The 22,463-nt window shown below is 36.1% G+C and overlaps 1 protein-coding gene across 50 annotated transcripts in view; it reads left to right on the top strand.

Annotated features, from left to right (window-relative positions):
* The window catches only part of EHBP1 (EH domain binding protein 1), a 375,583-nt gene that overhangs the window by 193,186 nt on the left and 159,934 nt on the right, over positions 1 to 22,463 (top strand). For all 50 annotated transcript variants that reach the window (XM_054547478.1, XM_054547468.1, XM_054547488.1 and 47 more), the window contains 2 exons: positions 143 to 383; positions 9,752 to 9,938. In XM_054547478.1, coding sequence (XP_054403453.1) covers positions 143 to 383; positions 9,752 to 9,938 — 428 coding nt within the window. The remainder of the gene's footprint in view (positions 1 to 142; positions 384 to 9,751; positions 9,939 to 22,463) is intronic.

Below are 22,463 nucleotides of genomic sequence, written 5' to 3'. Positions count from 1 at the left end.
TATTGTTTTATTATTGCTTTGCTCTTTCTCAGCCCCATAGAGCTTATTAATTCAATAGTGCATATATTTGAGAACACTAAACAATATTAGAAAATATCATATGGTATTAATATGATTTAATTCATCTGCTATTATTTTATAGAACCGATCACTGAAACAGCTTCACCTAGAAAAACAGAAGACTCTTTTTATAATAACAACTTTAATCCCTTTAAAGAGGTGCAGACTCCACAGTATTTGAACCCATTCGATGAGCCAGAAGCATTTGTGACCATAAAGGATTCTCCTCCCCAGTCTACAAAAAGAAAAAATATAAGACCTGTGGACATGAGCAAGTACCTCTATGCTGATAGTTCTAAAACTGAAGAAGAAGAATTGGATGAGTAAGTACATTTCATTTTGCTATCATCACAAGTTAGTCTCTATGTTAACTAAAGAGATCCTTTTGTAATGTACCTTTAGATGGGTACAAATCATTAATGTACACTTTATAAGTCAGTATCTAACTCGTCCACTATCTGAGTGTTTATAGTCTTAAACCTTATTCTCCCACCCTCTTCCAGGTATGTGTGTGTATACCCTAAACTAACAAGTGAGGAAGATATATTCCTAGAATCTCTGGTTGGAATTCCAATTGTGTCTTCTCACAGAAACTATATTATAAATGGTATTTAGGTTTTTGGGTTTTTTTTTCCATCAAACTCTGTAGACATTAAACTTCAGTTATGTTATAGGTCTGTTGGGGAGGAGAACAAAATAATCATTTGTGGTATTGATTTGATAAGAAGACTTGTTTAGATACCAAACAGTGAAATAATAATATTTCTAAATTAGGGATTATCACAAGCTCAGTATGAATAGACTGTGTAATTAGGGCTGCCATTTGCCCAAATCTGGAGTGGGGATAAAAAGGGGATATGTTCATGTTGTAATCTGGAGTTATACAGTTCACAGCCCATGTGGCTACAGACCATGACCCTAAGTGTGTTTTAAAAGCAGCAGCAAAACCTCCACTTCCAGCCATGATGGGATAACACAGACTGGATTTAGCCTCTTAAACAACTAAAAAATGGAATAAAATTATATGAAATAATAGGATTCAGACATTGGACACAAACAGCACAGGATAATGATCCCCGAGAGAACAGAAACAAGACGAGCCCTACAATTATGTAACTTACCTGTGGGACAGAGTTTCTAAATGCAGTTCAGAGAGAAAAAAACTCAGATCCCAGTAATCACCCTGAATTAAGGAGACAGAGTTTGGACTTGGGAGTACTGAGGTGACTAGAATTTGTAGAAGAGAAGAGGTACAGAATTTGTACCTGTATGAGGAGCACTACTCTATGAGATCTCTTTCAGAGATCTGTAGAAAGCTCCTCCTGAGTCTTTAGCTGAGTGTGGATCAGAGCTTGCGTGTGAGGAAATCACTAAGGACAAAGAAACAAACAGAATGATCCCTGGAGTTTGCCCCAGACCAAGAATAATTTGTGTTCCCACCAGCCAGAAAGAAAAGACTTCCTAACACATGGGACATTGAGTAGAGGCCTCAGAGAGGTATTGCATCAGTTGTGGGGCCAAATTAGCCCTAAACTGAAAGCTGTTCTAGGCCTACCTAACAAAGCTTAAAGGCAAGGCTCAAAAGAATCAAACTTATCTCAAGTAATTTAACTGCATCACACATGAAGCTCAAAACAGTTTTAATCAATACCAGAAACTCCAGCACACAAAACATGAAATTCATACTGTATGACAGCCAATCAAACATTTATCAGGCATGTAAAGAAACAAGAAAATCTGACCTGACCCATAATGAGGAGAAAACATAATCATTAGTATAGATGCAGAAATGGGACAGATGATGGAATTAAAAGATCAACATGGTAAAATAACTTTTATAAATATATTCCAGATATCCAAGGTAGAAGAAAACAGCATAGATGATATTAGAAAATTGAAATTGAATTTATAAAGATGAGATTTTTCATCTCATACAAAGTCAGATGAAAAATAGACTGGATGAGGTTAACCCCATGTTAAGTACTGCAAAAGGAAATACTAGTTAACCTAAAGACATAGCAATAGAATCCATCCAGATTAAAAGAGAGAAAGAAGAAAATAACAAAGGATCAGTGAACTGTGGAACAACTTCAATGGCCTAACGTGTGTAAAGAAGCGAAGAGAAGGTCAGGGGACAGAAAAAGTATTTGAAGAAATAAACACCAAAAGTTTTAGAAATAAAAAAAATTTAAAAATATAAACAAACCTACAGGTCAAAGAAGCCGAATGAAACTCAAGCACAAGAAAAATGAAGAAAGTCATAGCAAAGCTTGTTAACAAAAACAACTCAAGCCAGAAGACAATGAGGTGATATTCTTAAAGGACTGAAAGAAAAGTATAACAACAAAAACCTGTCAACATAATTTTCTATTCCCAGCACTCCAAAAAAGCAAAATGATACTACTTGAAAATTTGGATCTACACGAAGGAAAAAAGCACATGAAATGATAAATATATTAGTATATATAAAGTACTTGTCTTATTTTAAAAAATCTCTCTGGTAGATAATTGTTTAAGGCTTCAGTAATGTATTCTGGGTTTTATAACATGTAGAAGTAAAACGTTATGACAGTTGTGTAAAGGCTGAGTAGCAGAATGAAAGGATACTGTTTTAAGCTTCTTATACATAATGTTACTTGAAGACACTTTTTTCAGAGTTGACAATTGTTTATATAGAAAATCATAAGGAATCTTTAAAGTGGGTACTAAAACTAAAAAGTAAATTTAGCAAGGTTACAGGCTACAATATTAATATATAAATTCAATTGTATTTCTCTGTAGTCACAATGAACAATCAGAAATCAATATTGAAAAAAATACCATTTATAAAAGCATCCAAAACAAAAAACTCAGGGATAAATTTGAACAAAGATGTGTAATATCTATATACCGAAAACAACAGAACATTGCTGAGAGAAATTAAAGAGTGAAATCAATGGGAAAAAATACAATGGCCATGGATTCAAAGATATAAGTTATTTTCAGTCAATTTATAAATTCAGTGCCATCCCAATCAAAATTTTAGCATGCTTTTTTAAAAAATAATTTGTAAGCTTTTTATAAAATGTATGTGGAAATGGAAGGGACCTAGAATAATCAAAACAATTTTGAAAAAGAGCAAAATTTGAGGGTTTATACTATCTGATTTTAAAACTCATTAACCAAGACAGTGTGGTATTAGTTTACTAATAGACTATAGGTGACTGGAAGAGAGCCTGGAATTAGATTCATACATATATTGCCAATTTATTTTTGACAAAGCTAGCAAAGAAAATCAATTATGAAATGATAATCTTTTCAACAAATGATGCTAGAACAATTAAATGTCCATATGCCCCTCCTTAACAAAAAAAAAAAAGCTACAAGTCTTACCTTCCACTGTATAAAAAATGTATCTAAAAATAGATCACACAACTAAAAATAAGAATAAAAACTGAAGATTCAGCTGGGCACAGTGGCTCACGCCTGTAATCACAGCACTTTGGGAGGCTGAGGCGGGCGGATCACTTTAGGTCAGGAGTTCAAGACCAGCCTGGCCAACATGGTGAAACCCTGTCTCTACTAAATCTACTAAAAAAAATACAAAAACTTAGCTGGGCATGGTTGCAGGCACCTGTAATCCAAGCTACTTGGGAGGCTGAGGCAGGAGAATTGCTTGAACCCGAGAAGTGGAGGTTACTGTGAGCCGAGATCACACCATTGTACTGCAGCCTGGGCAACAACAGCAAAACTCCATCTTAAAAAACAAAAACTGAAGATTCTAGAAGAGGACATAGGAGAAAATCTTAGTGACTTTATATTTGGGAGATTTCTTAAGTAGAATGCAACAAAACACAAAGGATAAAACAAAAAATGGTTAATTTGTACTTCATCAATATTAAAACCTTTTTCTCTTTATAAAACTCTTACAAAAATGAAAAGGCAAGCCACAGTTTGGCAGAAATGATTTGCAATACCTGCATCTGGCAAAAGACGTATCCAGAATATGTAAAGAACTCTTTTAACTCAGTGATAAGAAAGGGGAGGCCAGGTGCAGTGGTTCATGCCTATAATCTCAGCTACTCAGGAGGCTGTGGTTGGAGGATCGCTTGAGCCCAGAAGTTGGAGACCAACCTGAGCAGCGTAACAAGAGTCTATCTCTTAAAAAAAATTTTTTTTTTAATTAGCTGGGTGTGATGGTGCACACCTGTGGTCCCAGCTACTCAGGAGGCTGATATGGGCTGATCACTTGAGCCCAGGGGTTCAAGGCTGCAGTGAGCTATGATCCCTCCATTGCACCCCAGCCTGGGCAACACTGTGAGACCTCATCTCTAAAAAATAATAAATTTAAAAATTTATTAAAAGAAAGGGGGAAATATTTCAACAGACATTTCACAAATAAAAATATTGTATAGGAATGGAAAGATGCTCAGCTTCATTAGTCATCAAGAAAATGCAGATTGATACCACAATAAGATATCACTACACACCTACCCAAATGACTAAAATTTACAAGACTGACTATACCAAGTATTGTCAAGGATGTGGAGCCACTGGAACTCCACAGAACTCTCAGAGTACTTCTGAATGGTTCAACCATTTTAGAAAAAAGTTCAGCAGTCTCTGAAAAAGTTAAACATACATGTATCACTTGACCCAGCCATTCCATTTCTACGTTTCAAGAGAAATGAAAGCATATGTCCACAAAGACTTCTACATAAATATTTTAACAACTTTATTTATTATAATAACAAAATGGGAACAATTCAAATATCTATCAACAGGCAAATGGATAAACAAACTGTGGCATATCCATACAATGCAGTACTACTCAGTAATAAAGAGGAACAAACTGTTGGTAAATTGCAAGATCATTATGCTGAGTGAAAGAAGACAGACCAGAAAATAGTATACTGTGTGATACCATTTATTTTAAACTCTAGAACATGCAAACAATCTGTAGTGAGAAAAAGCAGATCAGTAGTTGTTTACAATCAGAGCTGGAGGGAGGAAGAGATTAAAAAGGGGCACCCAGGAAACTTTTGGAGGGACTGGAAATGTTTGTTATCTTGATTTGTGCTGATGGTTTCACACTTGCATGCATGCATAAAAAATACTCATTAAATTTTATTTTCAAGTGTAAGCCATTTATTGTTTATCATTTATACCTAAATAAAGCTGTTTTAAAAAGAACAGCAATCTTTAACTTTAATAACAGAAATATTATATCACATGGGTGATTTCCAGCTTGGAATTCTTGGGCCTTTAGGTCTATTTGATGTAAATAAGTGGTATGTGACAGGAGAGATCTTTAAAATATTTAATAATAAGTAATATAATTATATGATCACTTGTGAGGCTATATGAGTCTTTGCTTTCTTTGGAAATACATAAACTTTTGTGTATTAACATTATTTAGAATTTGGGAAAAACAGTTATTTCTTTAAAAATGCAGGTTGAAAGGAAAATATTTCCAAACACTCTATATGTGGGTTGAGAGGGGAATAATAATAAGGCTCCTTTGATTCATGAAAGTTTGGGGTAATAGCTTTGTGCAAAGGGAGAAATGTTATCTCTCTCTTGTGCATTGGTTAGCTCTTATTTTGAACACTATTTGACTACTAGTTGTTGTATTTTATAAGGGGCATTGGTGATTCAGAATGTTACCAAAGTAGAGAAAAAGAGTCATTAAAGTGTCCAGAACCATATCAAATGAACAATGATTCAGAGCACAGGGACTGTTTGATTTTAAAAATAGATGATTTAAGGGAACTGTAATAACCAACTTCAAATATTTTAAGACTAGCCGGGTGTGATGGCTCACACCTGTAATCCCAACACTTTGGGAGGCCAAGGCAGGTGGATCACCTGAGGTCAGGAGTTACAGACCAGCCTGACCAACATGGTGAGACCCACCCCCCCGTACTAAAAATACAAAATTAGCTGGGCGTAGTGGCAGGTGCCTGTAATCCCAGCTACTCAGGAGGCTGAGGTGGGAGAATCGCTTGAATCTGGGAGGTGGAGGTTGCAGTGAGCCCAGATCATGCCACTGCACTCCAGCCTGGGCAACAGAGCGAGACTGCATCTCAAAAAAAAAAAAATATATATATATATATATAGAGAGAGAGAGAGAGAGAGAGAGACTTTTATTTGAAAGAGTGAGAAAATTGACTTGTTTTCTGTTGCTGTGGAGTTGTGTTTCTCATCTTTTCCACATTTTATAGCATGTGCTACATGCTTCCTGGGTATGGCTAGGTTTTGATAAAACCTAAAAAAGTTCTAATCTCCAAAAGTCTCAGAATTACATCATAATAATCATCTGATTCTAAACCCAAACCCAGGTTGACATCTTATTACTAATTAATAACTATATGGGGGGTTGAAACATTGGCCCAACTCTTGGTAAAGTTATTGTATTTGTTTTCTTTGAAATAGCTAACATGTGATTGAAATAAAATTTCTCATGGGTGGTGTAGGTGCTGAGTAATAGCCACACGCCTAGAATATTTGAATGTAAATGCAAACTTTAAGTACAGGCATTCAGGTATTCCAAGATACGTGGGTATTACATAACACACTCACACCTGCTCTCTTATTAACAAATTAAAGAGACATCTAATGTTTGCTTAAACTTTTTAAATGCCTTAATAAAAACTAAAATCAGAATCATTAGGTGTTTCCTTTTGGCCATTCTTTTTCCACATGAAAGTCACAGTCTTTACAAGTTTCTCGTGAATAAAGAGTGTTCTAACTTGCTGAATAATCTGCGGTTACCAGAGGGAGCCTGTAAATACTCTAGCTTCTTTATTTTGTAGAAATATACACACAAGTTCTAAAGATTGTGCATAAGCTAATGTGCAAGTCCAGGAAGAACTCTGTTTGTATTAATTACTTGTTTAGTATTTATCATCTTTTCTCTACAAAAGTTTATAGGTTCAGTGTCAGTAGCAGAAATCTTCCAAAATTTGTTCTTACTTCAATAATAAACTTATGACCTTTCATCAAGCAAAAAGCCTATGTGACTCATCTTCCATTACCAAACTTCCTGTATACTCTGACATTAAACTATCACAAATAAATAATACTGAATCCTTTGATGTGTGAAACTACCTTTAGTGCCCCAGCATATCCATAAGCACAAAGAGAAAGTATTCACCCTTCCTTGCCTTTAGGACGTGTCCTTTACACTTAGCAACTGCATGGGTTTCTCAGTTACTTATGTTTGGGGGATAATTCAACTCTTCTAGTTTATGTAGTAAAAATGAAAACCAATAAACCAATATTATTTTTTCAGAACTTTTATGAAGTGACTTTTGAGGCCCAGCATGCAGTCATTTCTGGTATGGTTTTGTGTCAGTTTGCCAAGGAAACCTTTCATTGAATTTTATTCAGGGAAGCTACATGCCCATTTTAATAACTTTGAATTTGTTTTTCCAAAGAAACATAGATATCAAGGTGAGAGGAAGAGACTATTCCTTAGCTTCATTTTGTATTATTTTTCCAGTATGTTTAAATTAATCCTGAACCAACTTTGGTTTTTCTCTCTATAATTCATTTTTCTTGATGAATTGTTTTCTAAACAATAAATAATGTCATTTAAGATTAGTCTGTCCAATTTTCTCCTAACATAACTGATGAATTTTCAACTTACTGAGTTAATGATATAACTAATTTATTACTCAAATATACAATACCAAGATTAAAATAATTGTCTTTTAGAGTGATGCATAAAGTTCTGAAATAGATTTTTCAAATCATAGATGAGCAACAGAATGTGAAAATAGTCCCAATTCTGTAAATATTTTTTCTTTGCTTACATTTATTTATATTTAAAATATATTAATCAGCAAGTATGTAACTTGTCATTGTAGAGAAAGGGATAAGTGTTCGCATAATACTATCTCCGTACAGCCACTATTCCTGTTCATTTTTTATAGCACTTAAAAAAATTGATATATGCTTCACATAACATGAAATTATACACTTTAAAATGTACATGTCAGTGATTTTTAGTATGTTCACTATATTGTTCTACCATTACCACTATCTAATACCAGGATGTTTTCATTACCACAAGAAGAAACCTCATACCTATTAGCATTTAGTCCCAATTTCCCACTTCCTTCATTCTCTGGCTACAACTAATCTACTTTCTGTTTCTGTGAATTTGACTATTCTGGACATTTCACCTAAATGGAAACATTTCCTGTTCATTCTTGAAAAGTAGGGAATTGAATTTAAGTTAGGGATCTCTGATCTAGAAGGGAAAAGGACCATTCAAAACTTTTATAAGTGGAGGCTTCTTGTCCTTATTCTGATTTAGTGCTTAACCAATAGTGGTGCCAGCACACTGTTGTCTCAGAGGTGAATTACAAGTGTGTGGAGATATTAATTTTCTTAGTCCTAAAGTACTTGGCAAATGCAAGTGTTAAACGCTCTGAAGAGAGGCACTCTTAACTTAGACTACACAGGAATTCCTCAGATGAAATCCTGAACTCACAATATAGAATTACAAAACACACAAGGAAACAGTTTACTAAGAGAAAGAGTCAGGAGACAAAAGAAATAGTAGGATTATACATGCAAGAACTTCAAATACTAGATTTGTCAGATAGAGACTATAAAGTAAGTATGTTTAAATGATTAGTAACTCAAATCTTTGTAACTGAGGTACCATACACACAGATACCTGAAGAAATACACTTATTAAACTTAAAAATTTCTGGAGAATTAAATATTAGACACAAAGAAAAAATGAACTGGATCAGAGATGTGAGAGAGTTATCTAGAATATAGCACAAAAAGAATAAAGATTTATAAAAATGGAAAGGCTAGGAAACCTGACAAGAAGTTGTTCAACATATATCTAATAAGATATTTCAAAGAGAATAGAGAAAATACAGAAGAGGCTATCAAAGAGATAAATGCAGATAATTTTTCAGAACTGATAAAACACATGGCTCTTCAGACTGAGGAAATACAAGGAGTCTGAAACAGAATAAATCAAAATAAATCCACACCTAGACATGTCATAGGTGTCAAAATTGCTCAAACCAGAAATAAAGAGATCTTAACTACATAGAAAAGATGACTTACAAAGGAGCAATATTAGGCTGACAGTGGATTAATATCTTCAAAACCCTGAGATAGAATAACTGACAACTAGAATTCTCTACCCAGCTAAACTATCACTTAAATGTAAGGCTGAAATAAAGACATTTTCAAAGCCTGGGAGAATTTACTATAAGCAGAATCTTGCTGAATGAACTGCTAAAACATGTTCCATAATGAGGGGAGAATTTAACATAGAAGAAAAGATGAAATACAAGAAAACGTAACAGAGCTCAAGCATAAAAAAGAAATCAAATCGACATTTTTACATCTTATTTCCTTTTCCTTGGGTATGGAAAATATACACGATTTACTATTTTTAATATTTAACATTTTTCTAAGGTTCTATATATAATAGTTTGAGCTGAATGTGACCTTGTATTAAATATTTTTAAGTACTTTTTAAAACCAAATTAAAAAAAAAAATCTGGGTAGAAATGGACCAAAAGAGTAATAGTCATTATTTCCAAATTCCAGGTTATCACTGGTTTGGGTTTTATTTGAAAAAAGAAATTTTAGTTTTCAGTGCATGTTTTATTATTTTACTTGTAAATGAACTATTTTTTGAGAGACATCTAACAATAATTCTTCTTTCACTTAGATCAAATCCTTTTTATGAACCTAAATCAACTCCTCCTCCAAATAATTTGGTAAATCCTGTTCAAGAACTAGAAACTGAAAGGCGAGTGAAAAGAAAGGCCCCGGCTCCACCAGTCCTCTCACCAAAAACAGGAGTAGTAAATGAAAACACAGTTTCTGCAGGAAAAGATCTCTCTACTTCTCCTAAGGTAGGATTTTATTCATAGTAAAACATGTGTTAATATTTGCTCTTTTCTCCCCATGCCATTTAATTTAAATTAAGAAAAGTAATTTTTGGCTATTTTTGATGATTTAAAAGTAATATCCAAGAAAATCTATTGTACTGCAACACTGCATTTATGTTTGTGAGCCCATAAGTTTACAGTACGGTATGGATTGGATGGCTTGGGTTAAGATTGTTTTTAAAATGCTATTTTGAAATGAGAGGAAGAAAGGTCTTATAATTGTAAGACTGGTGCTTTAAAGAAAGGATACTCTATAACTATAGGAGAGCTTCAGCAGACAGGCCCCTGCTGATGCACACCCACCCACCACCTCCCCACACCGCTTTGATGGCATGCATGTGTACACAGACCTCACCACCCTGTTGTCACTGATGGGCTTGTGCACAGACCTCGTGACTACCACCCTGACCCTACCCTGCCCCCTCCAGTACACACATGTGTGCACCCTGCCACTCCGCCATTGCTGGTGTAAGCATATGCACACAGACCCTGCCACCCTGCCCCTGCCAGCATGTAGGCACTGCTGCCCCATCCCTGCTGGTGTATGCGCACCCCATCTCATTGTTGCCACCAGTGCAAGTGCACATGCACAGTCCCCACTGCCCCATCAGTATGGAACCCCATTGCTGCCACCCTGATGAAATGCTTTTGCCAGCACCCCACATCAAGGTGATCTTGCCAGCAGACTGGGAACATCTCAGCTCCTCGAGCACAGCAGGTGCTTAACTTTGAGGTCCCAGATAACAAAGCCGTGGGTCTGGTACCAGGCCCTGTGGGTTAGAGCATGCAGCCCACGAGTGCTAAGAGAGCCTTGGCCCCCTGAAATAATCCAAAAACAAAGCCAGTCATCTGAACACAACTTATACCATGGTCAAACCTTCAATGGCATCAAATAATGTAAAAGTAAAAAACTGCATCCAAAGGACAGCAGCTTCAAAGATTAAAGGAACATCAGCCCACAGAGATGAGAAAGAGCCAGTGCAAGAACTCTGGCAACTCAAAAACCCAGTGTCTTCTTACCTCAAAACAATCACACTGGCTCCACAGCAATGATACTTAACCAGGCTGAAATGGCTAAAATGACAGACATAGAATTCAGAATCTGGATAGCCATAGAGATAATCAAGATTCAGGAGAAAGTTGAAATGTAATCCAAGGAATCCAGTAAAATGAGACAAGAGCTAAAAAATGAAATAGTCATTTTATGAAAGAACCAAAATTATCTGATAGAGCTGAAAAACTCACTGGAAGGATTTCATAATACAATCGGAAGTATTAACAGCAGAATAGACCAAGCTGAGGAAAGAATCTCAGAGCTCGGAGACCAATTCTTCTAAACAGCTCAGTCAGACAACAATAAAGAAAAAAAAAAGAATGAACTAACAAAACCCCTAAGAAATATGAGATTATGTAAAGAAACCAAACCTACTACTCATTGGCATCCCTGAAACAGAGGGAGAGAGAGCAAGCAACTTGGAAAACATATTCAAGGATATTGTCCATGAAAATTTCCCCATCCTTGCTAGAGAGGTCAACATTCAAATGCAGGAAATTCAAAGAACCCCTGTGAGATTCTATATAAGATGACCATCCCTAAGTCATATGGTCATCAGATTCTCCCAGATCAAAGTGAAAGAAAAAATGGTAAAGGCAGAGAGAAAGGGCATGTCACCTTTACAGGAACTCCACCAGGCTAACCACAGACCTTTCAACAGAAACCCTACAAGCCAGAAGAGATTGGGAGCCTATATTCAGCATTCATAAAGAAAAGAAATTCCAACCAAGAATTTTCATATCCAGCCAAACTAAACTTCATAAGAAAAGAAGAAATAAATTTCTTTTCAGAAAAGCAAATGCTAAGGGAATTTGTTATCACCAGACCTGCCTTACAGGAGGTCCTTAAGGGAGTGCTAAACATAGAAACCAAAGATAATTATTGGCCACCACAAAAAAACAGTTAAATACATAGACCATTGTATTAGTCTGTTCTCACACTGCTATAAAGAACTACTCAAGACTGGGTAATTTATTTTAAAAAGAGGTTAAATTGACTCACAGTTCTGCAGGCTGTATAGGAGACATGGCTAGGGAGGCCTCAGGAAACTTAAAATCATGGCAGAAGGCAAAGGGGAAGCCAGCACATCTTACATGGTGGGAGCAGAAGGAATACACACATTCAAACAACCAGATCTCATGAGAACTCACTCAGTATCATAAGAACAGCAAGGTGGGGAAACCTGCCCCATGATCCAGTCACATCCCACCAGGTCCCTCCTCCAACATTGGGCATTACAATTCGACATAAGATTTGGGTGGAGACACGGAGACAAACCATATCAACCATGGACACTGTAAAGCATCTACACAATCAAATCTATATAACAATTAGCTTAACAACACAATGATAGAACCGAATCCACATATGACAATATTAACCTTGAATGTAAATTATCCAACCTGCCATTGTGTGCACCACTTAAAAGGCACAGAAGAGCAGGTTGGATAAAGAAGACCCAACTGTATGCTGTCTTCAAGAGACCCATCTCACGTGCATTGACACCCATAGGCTCATAGTAAAGGGATAGAGAAAAATCTACCAAGCAAACAGAAAACAAAAAAGGGGAGGGGTTGCTCTTCTAATGCTAGACAAAACAGACTTTAAGCCAACAAAGATCAGAAAACACAAAGAAGGGCATTACATAATGGTAAGGGGTTCAATTCAATAAGAAGACTTAGCTATCCTAAATAATATGCACCCAACACTGGAGCACCCAGATTCATAAAACAAGTTCTTAGGGACCTACAGAGAGATAACTACGCAATAATAATTGGAGCCTTCAACACCCCACTGACAATATTAGACAGACCGTCCAGGCAGAAAACTAATGAAGATATTCAGAACCTAAACTTGTCACTTGACTAAGTGGACCTAACAGACATCTACAGAACACTCTGACCAACAACAGAATGTACACTATTTTCATCTGCACATGGTACATACTCCAAAATCAACCACATGCTCAGTCATAACACAATTCTCAACAAATTCAATATAACTGAAATCATACTAACTATACCTTCAGACCACAGCACAATAAAAACAGAAATCAATACTAAGACCATCTCTCAAAACCATGTTGGAAATTAACCTGCTCCTAAATGACTTTTGGGTAAACGAATAAGGCAGAAATCAAGAAATTCTTTGAAACAAATGAAAACAAAAATACAGCATACCAGAATCTCTGGGACACAGCTAAAGCAGTATTAAGAGGACAGCTTGTAACACCAAGTGCCCACATTAAAAAGTTAGAAAGAGCTCAAATTAACAACCTTATACCACACCTAGAGGAACTAGGGAATCAAGAACAACCAACCCAAAGCTAGCAGAAGATGACAGCCAAAATCAGAGCTGAAGTCTATGAAACTGAGGCTTGAAAAACAGTACAAAAAGATCAATGAACCCAAAAGTTGGTTTTTTTAAAGAATAAATAAGATTGACAGACTGCTCATTAGGCTAATAAAGAAAAAAGAGAAGATTCAAATAAATACCAGAAATGACAAAGGAGACATTACCACCAACCCCACAGAAATAGGAAAAACATTCAGAAACTATTACAAATCCCTCTATGCACAGAAACTGGAAAACCTACAAGATATGAGTAAATTACTGGAAACACACAACCTCCCAAGACTGAACCAGGAAGAAATTGAAACCCTGAACAGACCAATAATAAGGTCTGAAATCAAATCAGTAATAAAAAGCCTACCAAACAGAAAAAGCCTTGGACTGGACAGATTCATGGCTGAATTCTACCAGACATATAAAGAAGAGCTGATAACCAATCCTACTGAAACTTTCCAAAAAAAATAAGATGAGGGACTCCTCTCTAACTCATTCTGTGAGACCAGCATCCTTCTGATACCAAAACTTGGCAAAGACACAACAAAAAAGGAAAACTTCAGGTCAATATCCTCTGATGAATGTAGATGCAAAAATCTTTAACAAAATACTAGAAAACTAAACCCAGCAGCACATCAAAATGCTAACCCACCATGATCAAGGAGGTTTCATTCCTGGGATGTAAGGTTGGTTCAAAATATGTAAATCAGTAAATGTGATCCATCACATAAACAGAACTAAAGACAAAAACTACATGTTTATGGCTGGGCACAGTGGCTCATACCTGTAATCCTAGCACTTTGGGAGGCTGAGGCGGGTGGATCACCTAAGGTCAGGAGTTCGAGACCAGCCTGGCCAAAATGGTGAAATTGAAATTTCACCGTCTCTACTAAAAATGCAAAAATTAGCCAGGTGTGGTGGTGGGCGCCTGTAGTCCCAGCTACTTGGGAGGCTGAGGCAAGAGAATCGCTTGAACCCAGAAGGTGGAGGTTTCAGTCACCCAAGACTGTGCCACTGCACTCCAGCCTGGGTGACAGAGTGAGACTGTCTCAAAAAAAACCAAAAAACTACATGTTTATCTGAGTAGATGCAGAAAAAGCTATCAATAAAATTTAACATCCCTTCATGTTAAAAACCCTTAACAAACTAGGTATTAAAGGAACATACCTCAAAATAATAAGAGCCATCTATGACAGTTCTGCAGTTAACACCATACTGAATGGGCAAAAGCTGAATGTATTCCCCTTGAGGACCAGAACAAAACAAGGATGCCCACTGTCACCACTCCTATTCAACATAGTACTGGAAGTCCTAGCCAGAGCATTCACACAAGAGAAAGAAATAGAAACAATCCAAATAGGAAGAGAAGTCAATCACTTTTCCTAAATGTTATGATCTTATATTGAGAAAACCTCATAGTTTCTGCCCCAAAGCTCCTAGATCCAATAAACAACTTCAGTAAGGTTTCAGGATACGAAATTACTGTACAAAAATCAGTAACATTTCTATACACCTACAAGTCTATATAACATTCAAGCTGAAAGCCAAATTAAGAACACAGTCCTATTCACAATAACACACACATACACACACACACACACACACAGAGAGAGAGAGAGAGAGGAGAGAGAGCCTATGAATACAGCTAACTGGGAGGAGAAAGATCTCTATAATGAGAATTACAAAACACTGTTGAAAGAAATCAGAGATGACACAAACAGGTAGAAAAACATTATATGCTCATGGATCAGAAAAATCAATATTAAAATGGCCTTATTGCCTAAAGCAATTTGCAGATTCAATGCTATTTCTATCAAAATTACCAATGCATTTTTCACAAAATTAGAAAAAAAAAACTATTCCATAATTCATATGGAACAACAACAGCAGCAACAAATAGCCTGGATAGCCAATGCAATCCTAAGCAAAAAGAACAAAGCTTGAGGCATCACACTATCTGACTTTAGACTATACTAGAAGGGTACAGTAATCAAAACAGCATGGTACTGGTAGACACACAGACCAATGGAACAGTTTAGAGAACTCAGAAATAAAGCCACACAACTACGACCATCTGATCTTTGAGAAAGTTGACAAAAACAAGCTTCAACAAGTGGTGCCAGGTTAACTGGATAGCCATGTACAGAAGATTGAAATTGGACCCCTTCCTTTCACCACATACAAAAATTAACTCAAGGTGCATTAAAGACTTAAATGTAAAACCTAAAACTGTAAAATTATAACCCTAGAAGAAAGCCTAGGAAATACCATTATGTGATATTGGCCCTGATGAAGATTTCATGACAAAAACTCCAGTAGCAATTGTGAAAAAAAAAAAAGAAAGAAAATTGATAAATGAGACCTAATCAAATGAAGAGCTTCTGCACAGCAAAAAAGAAAAAAACAAAAAACAAAAACTCTTGCCACAGTAAACAGACAATCTACAGAATTGGAGAAAATATTTTCCAACTACATATCTGAGAAAGGTCTAATATCCAAAATCCATAAGTAACTTAAATTAACAAGCAAAAAACAACCAACCAACCCCATTAAAAAATGAGCAAAGAACATGAAAAGACACTTCTCAAAAGAATACATACATGTGGCCATCGAGTATATGAGAAAAAATGCTCAACATCAGTAATCTTTTTAGAGATGCACATCAAAACCACAATGAGATACTGTCTCATACCAGGCAGAATGGCTATCATTAAAAAATCAAAAAATAACAGTTGCTGGTGAGGTTGCAGAGAAAAGAGAATACTTGTACACTGCTGGTGGGAATGTACAATAGTTCAGCCACTATGGAAAACAGTTTGGAGATTGTTCCCAAAGAATTTAAAACAGATCTACCATTCCATCCAGCAATCCCATTACTAGGTATATACCCAAAGGAATATAACTTGTTCTACAGTAAAGACACATACATGCATATGTTTATCACAGCACTATTCACAATAGAAAACACACTGGATCAACCTACATTGCCCATCAGCAGTAGACCAAATAATAAAAATGTGGTATATATATACACCATGGAATACTACGCAGCCATAAAAAAGAACAAAATCATGTTCTTTGCAGCATATGGATGGAGCTGGAGGCCATTATCCTAAACAAGTTAACCCAGGAACGGAAAACCAAATACTGCATGTTCTCACTTATAAGTAGGAGCTAAACATTAAGTACACATGGACACAAAGAAGGGAACAATAGACACTGGGGCCTACTTGTGGGTGGAGGGTGGGAGGAGGGTGAGGATCAAAAATCTACCTACTGGATACTGTGTTTTTTACTTGGGTGATGAAATAATCTATACACCAATCCCCCATGACATGCAATTTACTCATGTAACAAACCTGCACATGTACGTCCTGAACCTGTAATACAAGTTGGAAAGGAAAAACAGACAAAAAAAAAAAAAAAAGAAGGAAAGGAAGGGGAAGGAGAAGGGGAAGGGGAAGGAAAAAGGAAGGAAAGGAAACTCTAAAGCAGCTAGGCATGAGAGACAGCTTTATACTAATATAGAGGAAGAAATCTAAATCATCCTTTGACAAATGAACTGGAAAGATTAAGGCTCAGTCCAGATAAATGTTTTGTTGAAGAATTTCAGTTTTGTCACTTTGATTTATATCAAGGTATAATTTTGGCTTGTCACTCTTTTTTAGAAATTTCAATATGTGATGACTACATGGAAAGGTAAAACACCTTTGGAACAAAACCTAAAGCTATTAAACGATTCCATTGTAAATAATATGGTGTCTTCTGTGTGTTGGTCTTAGCAGATTTTTTTAGGTAAATAACTTTTGCCTATCTAGTCATGGGTGTGTTGTTACCGCTATATTAGGTTATTTAATTCTCATAGGTAATAATGTTAAAAATGAGATTAACTTGATCTCAGAGGGATAAAGGAAAGATTACAAGTCCCCCACCTCCTGCCAGTAGAGAAAGGATTGGAACCTAGCATTTTCATTAATTGTATGATGTTGGAACCATACTCTACTCGGGTACCTGGGCTTCTATTTTTCTCAAGGACATTGAAGTTCAGTAGTTTCTTTTGAATAGACAAGTTTTCATTTCATTCTGTGGCTTTTGTTAAATGCCAGACTTCTGAAATAGTTCATTTTATTTGTTTGCCTGTATTTTTGTTGTTTTAGAGGGAGAGTTTGTTCACTGAGTTCCTCATTCAGCCATTCCATAAGTCAATCTCCAAGTGTTTGTTTTTATATCACCTGTTTTTTTTCCCCCAATGACTTAAATTCTGTCTTGCTGGGTTGTGCTAGAGAAAGAGGGAAAAACGCTAAATGAAAGGAGCAGATGGTAGAAATATAAGGCAAAAGGAGATGGCCAATTCCAATATCCATAAGAGCAAAAATAAACAGTGACTGGGACACTAGCCAGAATCAAGAAACTTTAGGTCCCTTATCCAGTCTGACCATAAATAATACCTAAACCTATCACTTGTTTCTCTGAATCTCTAGTCCCTCATTGCCTACTTCCTATACCATTCCTCTTTATTCCATCAGGAGTTTGGAGCTAATTAAGAATTCCTAATTTCTCTGTAGAGGAAAGGAAATGGGCCGGGTGCGGTGGCTCACACCTGTAATCCCAGCACTTTAGGAGGCCAAGGCGGGCAGATCACCTGAGGTCAGGAGTTTGAGACCAGCCTGACCAACATGGAGAAACCTCGTCTCTACTAAAAATACAAAATTAGCCAGGTGTGGTGGCGCATGCCTGTAATCCCAGCTACTCAGGAGGCTGAGACAGGAGAATCGCTTGAACCTAGTAGGCGGAGGTTGCAGTGAGCCGAGATGGCGCCATTGCACTCCAGCCTGGGCAACAAGAGTGAAACTCCATCTCAAAAAAAAAAAAAAAAAAAGAAAAGAAAAAAGAAAGGAAACAAACTTAACAGTGCCTACTGTATGCCGGGCAATATTTTGTTACCTCACTTGATCCATAGAGCAACTGAGGATACACACACACACACACGCACACACACTATACATACACACACACATATATACACACACACACGTATATGTACTGTCTATACCATTATCTCTGTTTTACCTATGAGAAACTGAACCTTGGATAAGTAATTTGCTAAAAATGATAAAGCAAGTAGTGACACTGCCAGGATTAAAATTCAGGTTCATTGTGTGCAAAACCCATGCTTTTCTCACTGTGTCATGCTATCTCTAGAGAGAGGTATTTCTGGTTCCAAGTTGGAACTCTAAATACGTTTTTCCATAGAACTTATATGGTGATTAAGTTTTCTTATAGCTTGAAAGTATGTGATAGCTATGTGAATAGCTATTTTTACATTATTTTGAAGGTAATGTTTCATTGCAGATACATTGTGGAATAAATGATGTTTATGGGAAAGACTGAGCAGTTTAGCACCATGCTTCTCTTGGAAAATGTCTCATTATGCTCAGACATAGACATTAGAGACACAGTCATATCCACAGTAACCTCTTGCTGATCTGGAAGTTAGTTTGGATAAGACACCTGGTAGTTTGGATAAGATACCTGGTGAAACCCAACTGAAAAATTAATGCTAAAAAAGACTAGCCGTCTATAGTCCCAGCTACTCATATTGAGGCTGGAAGATTGCTTGAGCCCAGAGATTGAGATCCCATCTCTTAAAATAATAGTATTAATAGACTGCTGGCCAGGCACAGTGGCTCATGCCTGTCATACCAGCAGTTTGGGAGGCCAAGGCAGGAGGATTGCTTGAGCCCAGGAATTAGAGACCTGCTTGGGTAATATAGTGAGACCCTGTCTCTACAAAAAGTTAAAATAAAAACATTAGCTGGGCATCATGGCTCACGCCTGTATTCCCAGTTACTTGGGAGGCTAAGGTGGGAGGATCACTTGAGCCTGGGAGGTAGAAGCTGAAGTGAGCCGTGATGTGTCACTGCACTCCAGCCTGTATGGCAGAGTGAGGCACTGTCACCTAATAACAAAAAATATTAATAATAGACTGCTGATACATTATTAAGTAAAAAAAGTGCATAATAGAATATAGTATGTATTAAAAATGTTATTCACTTCTGTGTGTATAAAAAATGTTATTCACATGTATACGCCTATGCACATAGACATATGGTCACATACATTTCCAAAGGAATCACAAGTAATAGTGGTTACATCTCAGAAGAAAGGTCTTGGTAAGATGGAGCTATGCAGAACGTTGAGGAAGGCATTTCTTTTCATGTTTTAACTTCCTATATTGTTTGAATTTTCAAACCTTATACATGTACTTTTGTTTTTGTTTGTTATGCTAATAGAGGTGAACAATGAGATCACTTATCTGTTTTTTGTTGCCTTCTGTATATGATACGTACAAGATAACGTTTTCTTAAAATTTACCCTCAGAGGAAGTCACTCTTAGGCTTGACCAGTGTTATCAAACTGTGTGGGCCCCGTGGGGTTTTATCAGGTGGCTTAGTGTTCTGCACTGGGGACCAGGTATGGACGCTTGGCAGGAAGGCTCCGGACCCCCTTTTCCATTTCTACTGTGCAAATCCATGCTCATTCATTTTATATATTTGAGTTCATTTAAGATTTCATTTGAAAAAATGTAGACTATTGCCAAACCAAAAGGAAGGAAATCACCAACTACACAATTATGTGTGAGATAAGGCAGTAGATTATCATCAGTGATATGCTGACAATAATTAAAAAATGATAAATGGAAGCCAAGAATGGAGTTGGAAAGTAGTACAGGACTTACTCATCACAGGAATATGCCTGTATATCTCAGTAGTTCCTGAAGACTTTGCAGCATCAAAGCTTGGTAAAATAATTGACATTTTGATATGAAAGGCTCTTACTGCATTTAGTATACGGTATTCTGTTTAAGGAAGCAGGAAAATGTGTTTTACATCAAAACATTTCTGTTAAAATTATTAAAGAGTTTTTGATGCTTAAAAAGATCAGCATCTGGGCCAATTGGTTTTATTATTTGTAAATTGAAAAGGACAAAATAATTTAATTAAACCTTTTGGATAAAAAACAGGCTCAAATTATAGTTGAATAATAAAAAATTACACAACAATTATTTGTATATCAAAATGCTGAACTGCACTCAATGACAACTGACTGCAGAGGTGGCAAAGTGTTCACTGTCATAAAATGACAACTTCTCAGCCAGATGATTGATTTCTCCACCTATCGCCTGAAACTTATTTTTAAGAAAATTCATGAAAAAGCACCGACTAGAATTTAAACAAAGTGATAATAAATGTATACTTATGTTGCAAAATAAAATTCAAACTGCCCCACAGGCAGCTATGAGCCCCTCAGTATCATAAATCCACATAAACTCTACACTTCAGACCACTGATTTCCGTGTTTGCAAAATAAGAAAACCACAATATTTTTTAAAAAACAGCTTAAGAAAAAAGATCAATGTTTAGAGAAGTAAACTGACATTAAACATGCAACCATCCAGTAAGATAAGTTAGTTCCAATGATGGCTGACCACCTTTTACTGACTATGAATATAAATTAATAAATATGCAAGCTACTAGATAAAATTCATGCACTTAATACAATATGCAATTTAAGTTATTAGAAAAAATTTAGGAACATAAATGAAATTGTTCCCACATACATCTGCTAAAGTATGTTATTAAATACTATATGACCTAATTCCATAAAAATCATAATATAAACAGCCAATTACTGACAATAAAAAATTAAAATAAATTAAGCTTACAGTTCTGTGATTGCATAGAAAAGAGCCACACCGTACATTCCATGATGAAATGAGGCTGGTCAAGTGGAGAAGGGCCCCCTCAAAGATCTTGATTGGCAGAGCTCCAGTGATTGACAGCAATACTACTGTCTACTTGCTCCCTCTCTGAAAATGGAAATCCTGTATCTTATGGCTCAGCTAAATAACTGAAGTCTTCACTCATATTGTTGCTTCTTTCTAGAAAGTTCTAAGCAAGACTGAGGGTTTTCACTTGGATGTTTTCAGACTTGAGTAGACCACAGAAACTGTGGAAAGCTCAGGGTAAACTCAAAGTAACTCACAGCAGTCTTACTGATTGCTCCCAGGAGCAAATTCAAACCACAAAGCAAGCACCCTTTTCAGCTTTTCACATTATATAGTGGCTTCCTTCCAGAAAGTTCTTTACCTCAATTTCTGTCTGTGTAAAACTGTGCAGAATGGTGTCTCAGGGCCATTCCTGCTGAAAAACAGTAAACACACAATCCGTGTGTTAATTTCCTATCATATGTAAATTGAAAATGTCAAACCTTTCAAGGAAAATCATAAAAAGGATGAGAATCAAATGTAATTTAGTAAAATAATAAACACACAGTTTTTAAAAGAAAATTTAAAATGCCAAGTTTCAATGACAGCTAGGAAATACAAAAGGTAACTTACTTTACCTGTAAATTTTTTACTTACTGTCATACCCTGTTCCTCAATACTACTGAATAAATGATATGCTCCTATATATATTAGCTGTTCTATTGGTTAGTATTTTTTTTTCAGTTATGAGTAATAGAAACAAGACATGTATTTGAATTTTCTTGCTTAAACAGAAAGGATAAAGTTACAAAGACATAAAGATATTTTGCCAAGCCCTAGGCAAAGAATACAAGCTGGGCCTCAGGAACAACTGGGAATCAGCCTCAGTGTATCTGCTTCTCTCTCTGGAATACCTCCAATCTGCTTTTACCTTTTTAATGATGATTTAGTTAGGCAAAACAGTTTATTTTCTGGAATTTCCTACCTCCCCTGTACGAAGCTACCCTTCCTTCAGTGTGTCTGACTTTAGCTAATGGCTAAGAACAAATTACACTGACTCAACTACCTTTTTAAAATATATGTATGTTGACCCTATCACAATTGTTAATTTAAAAAATATTTTTAGTAAAATGAGTCTCTGGTTAATGGAATTTTAGTTGGAATTAGGATTTTCTGTAGGCAATAGAAGGCCTCACATGTCAGCTTAGATTAAAAGATAAATTTATTTCTGTCTTTAAAAATATTGAAGGTCCAGTGCTGATACAGTAGTCTCACAGTCATGAGAGATCCTATTATGGTAATATAATAGTAATCTATAATA

Source organism: Pongo abelii, chromosome 12, assembly GCF_028885655.2.
Source record: "Pongo abelii isolate AG06213 chromosome 12, NHGRI_mPonAbe1-v2.0_pri, whole genome shotgun sequence".
Lineage (NCBI taxonomy): Eukaryota > Metazoa > Chordata > Mammalia > Primates > Hominidae > Pongo > Pongo abelii.
This window is presented reverse-complemented; position numbering and strand designations above follow the sequence as displayed.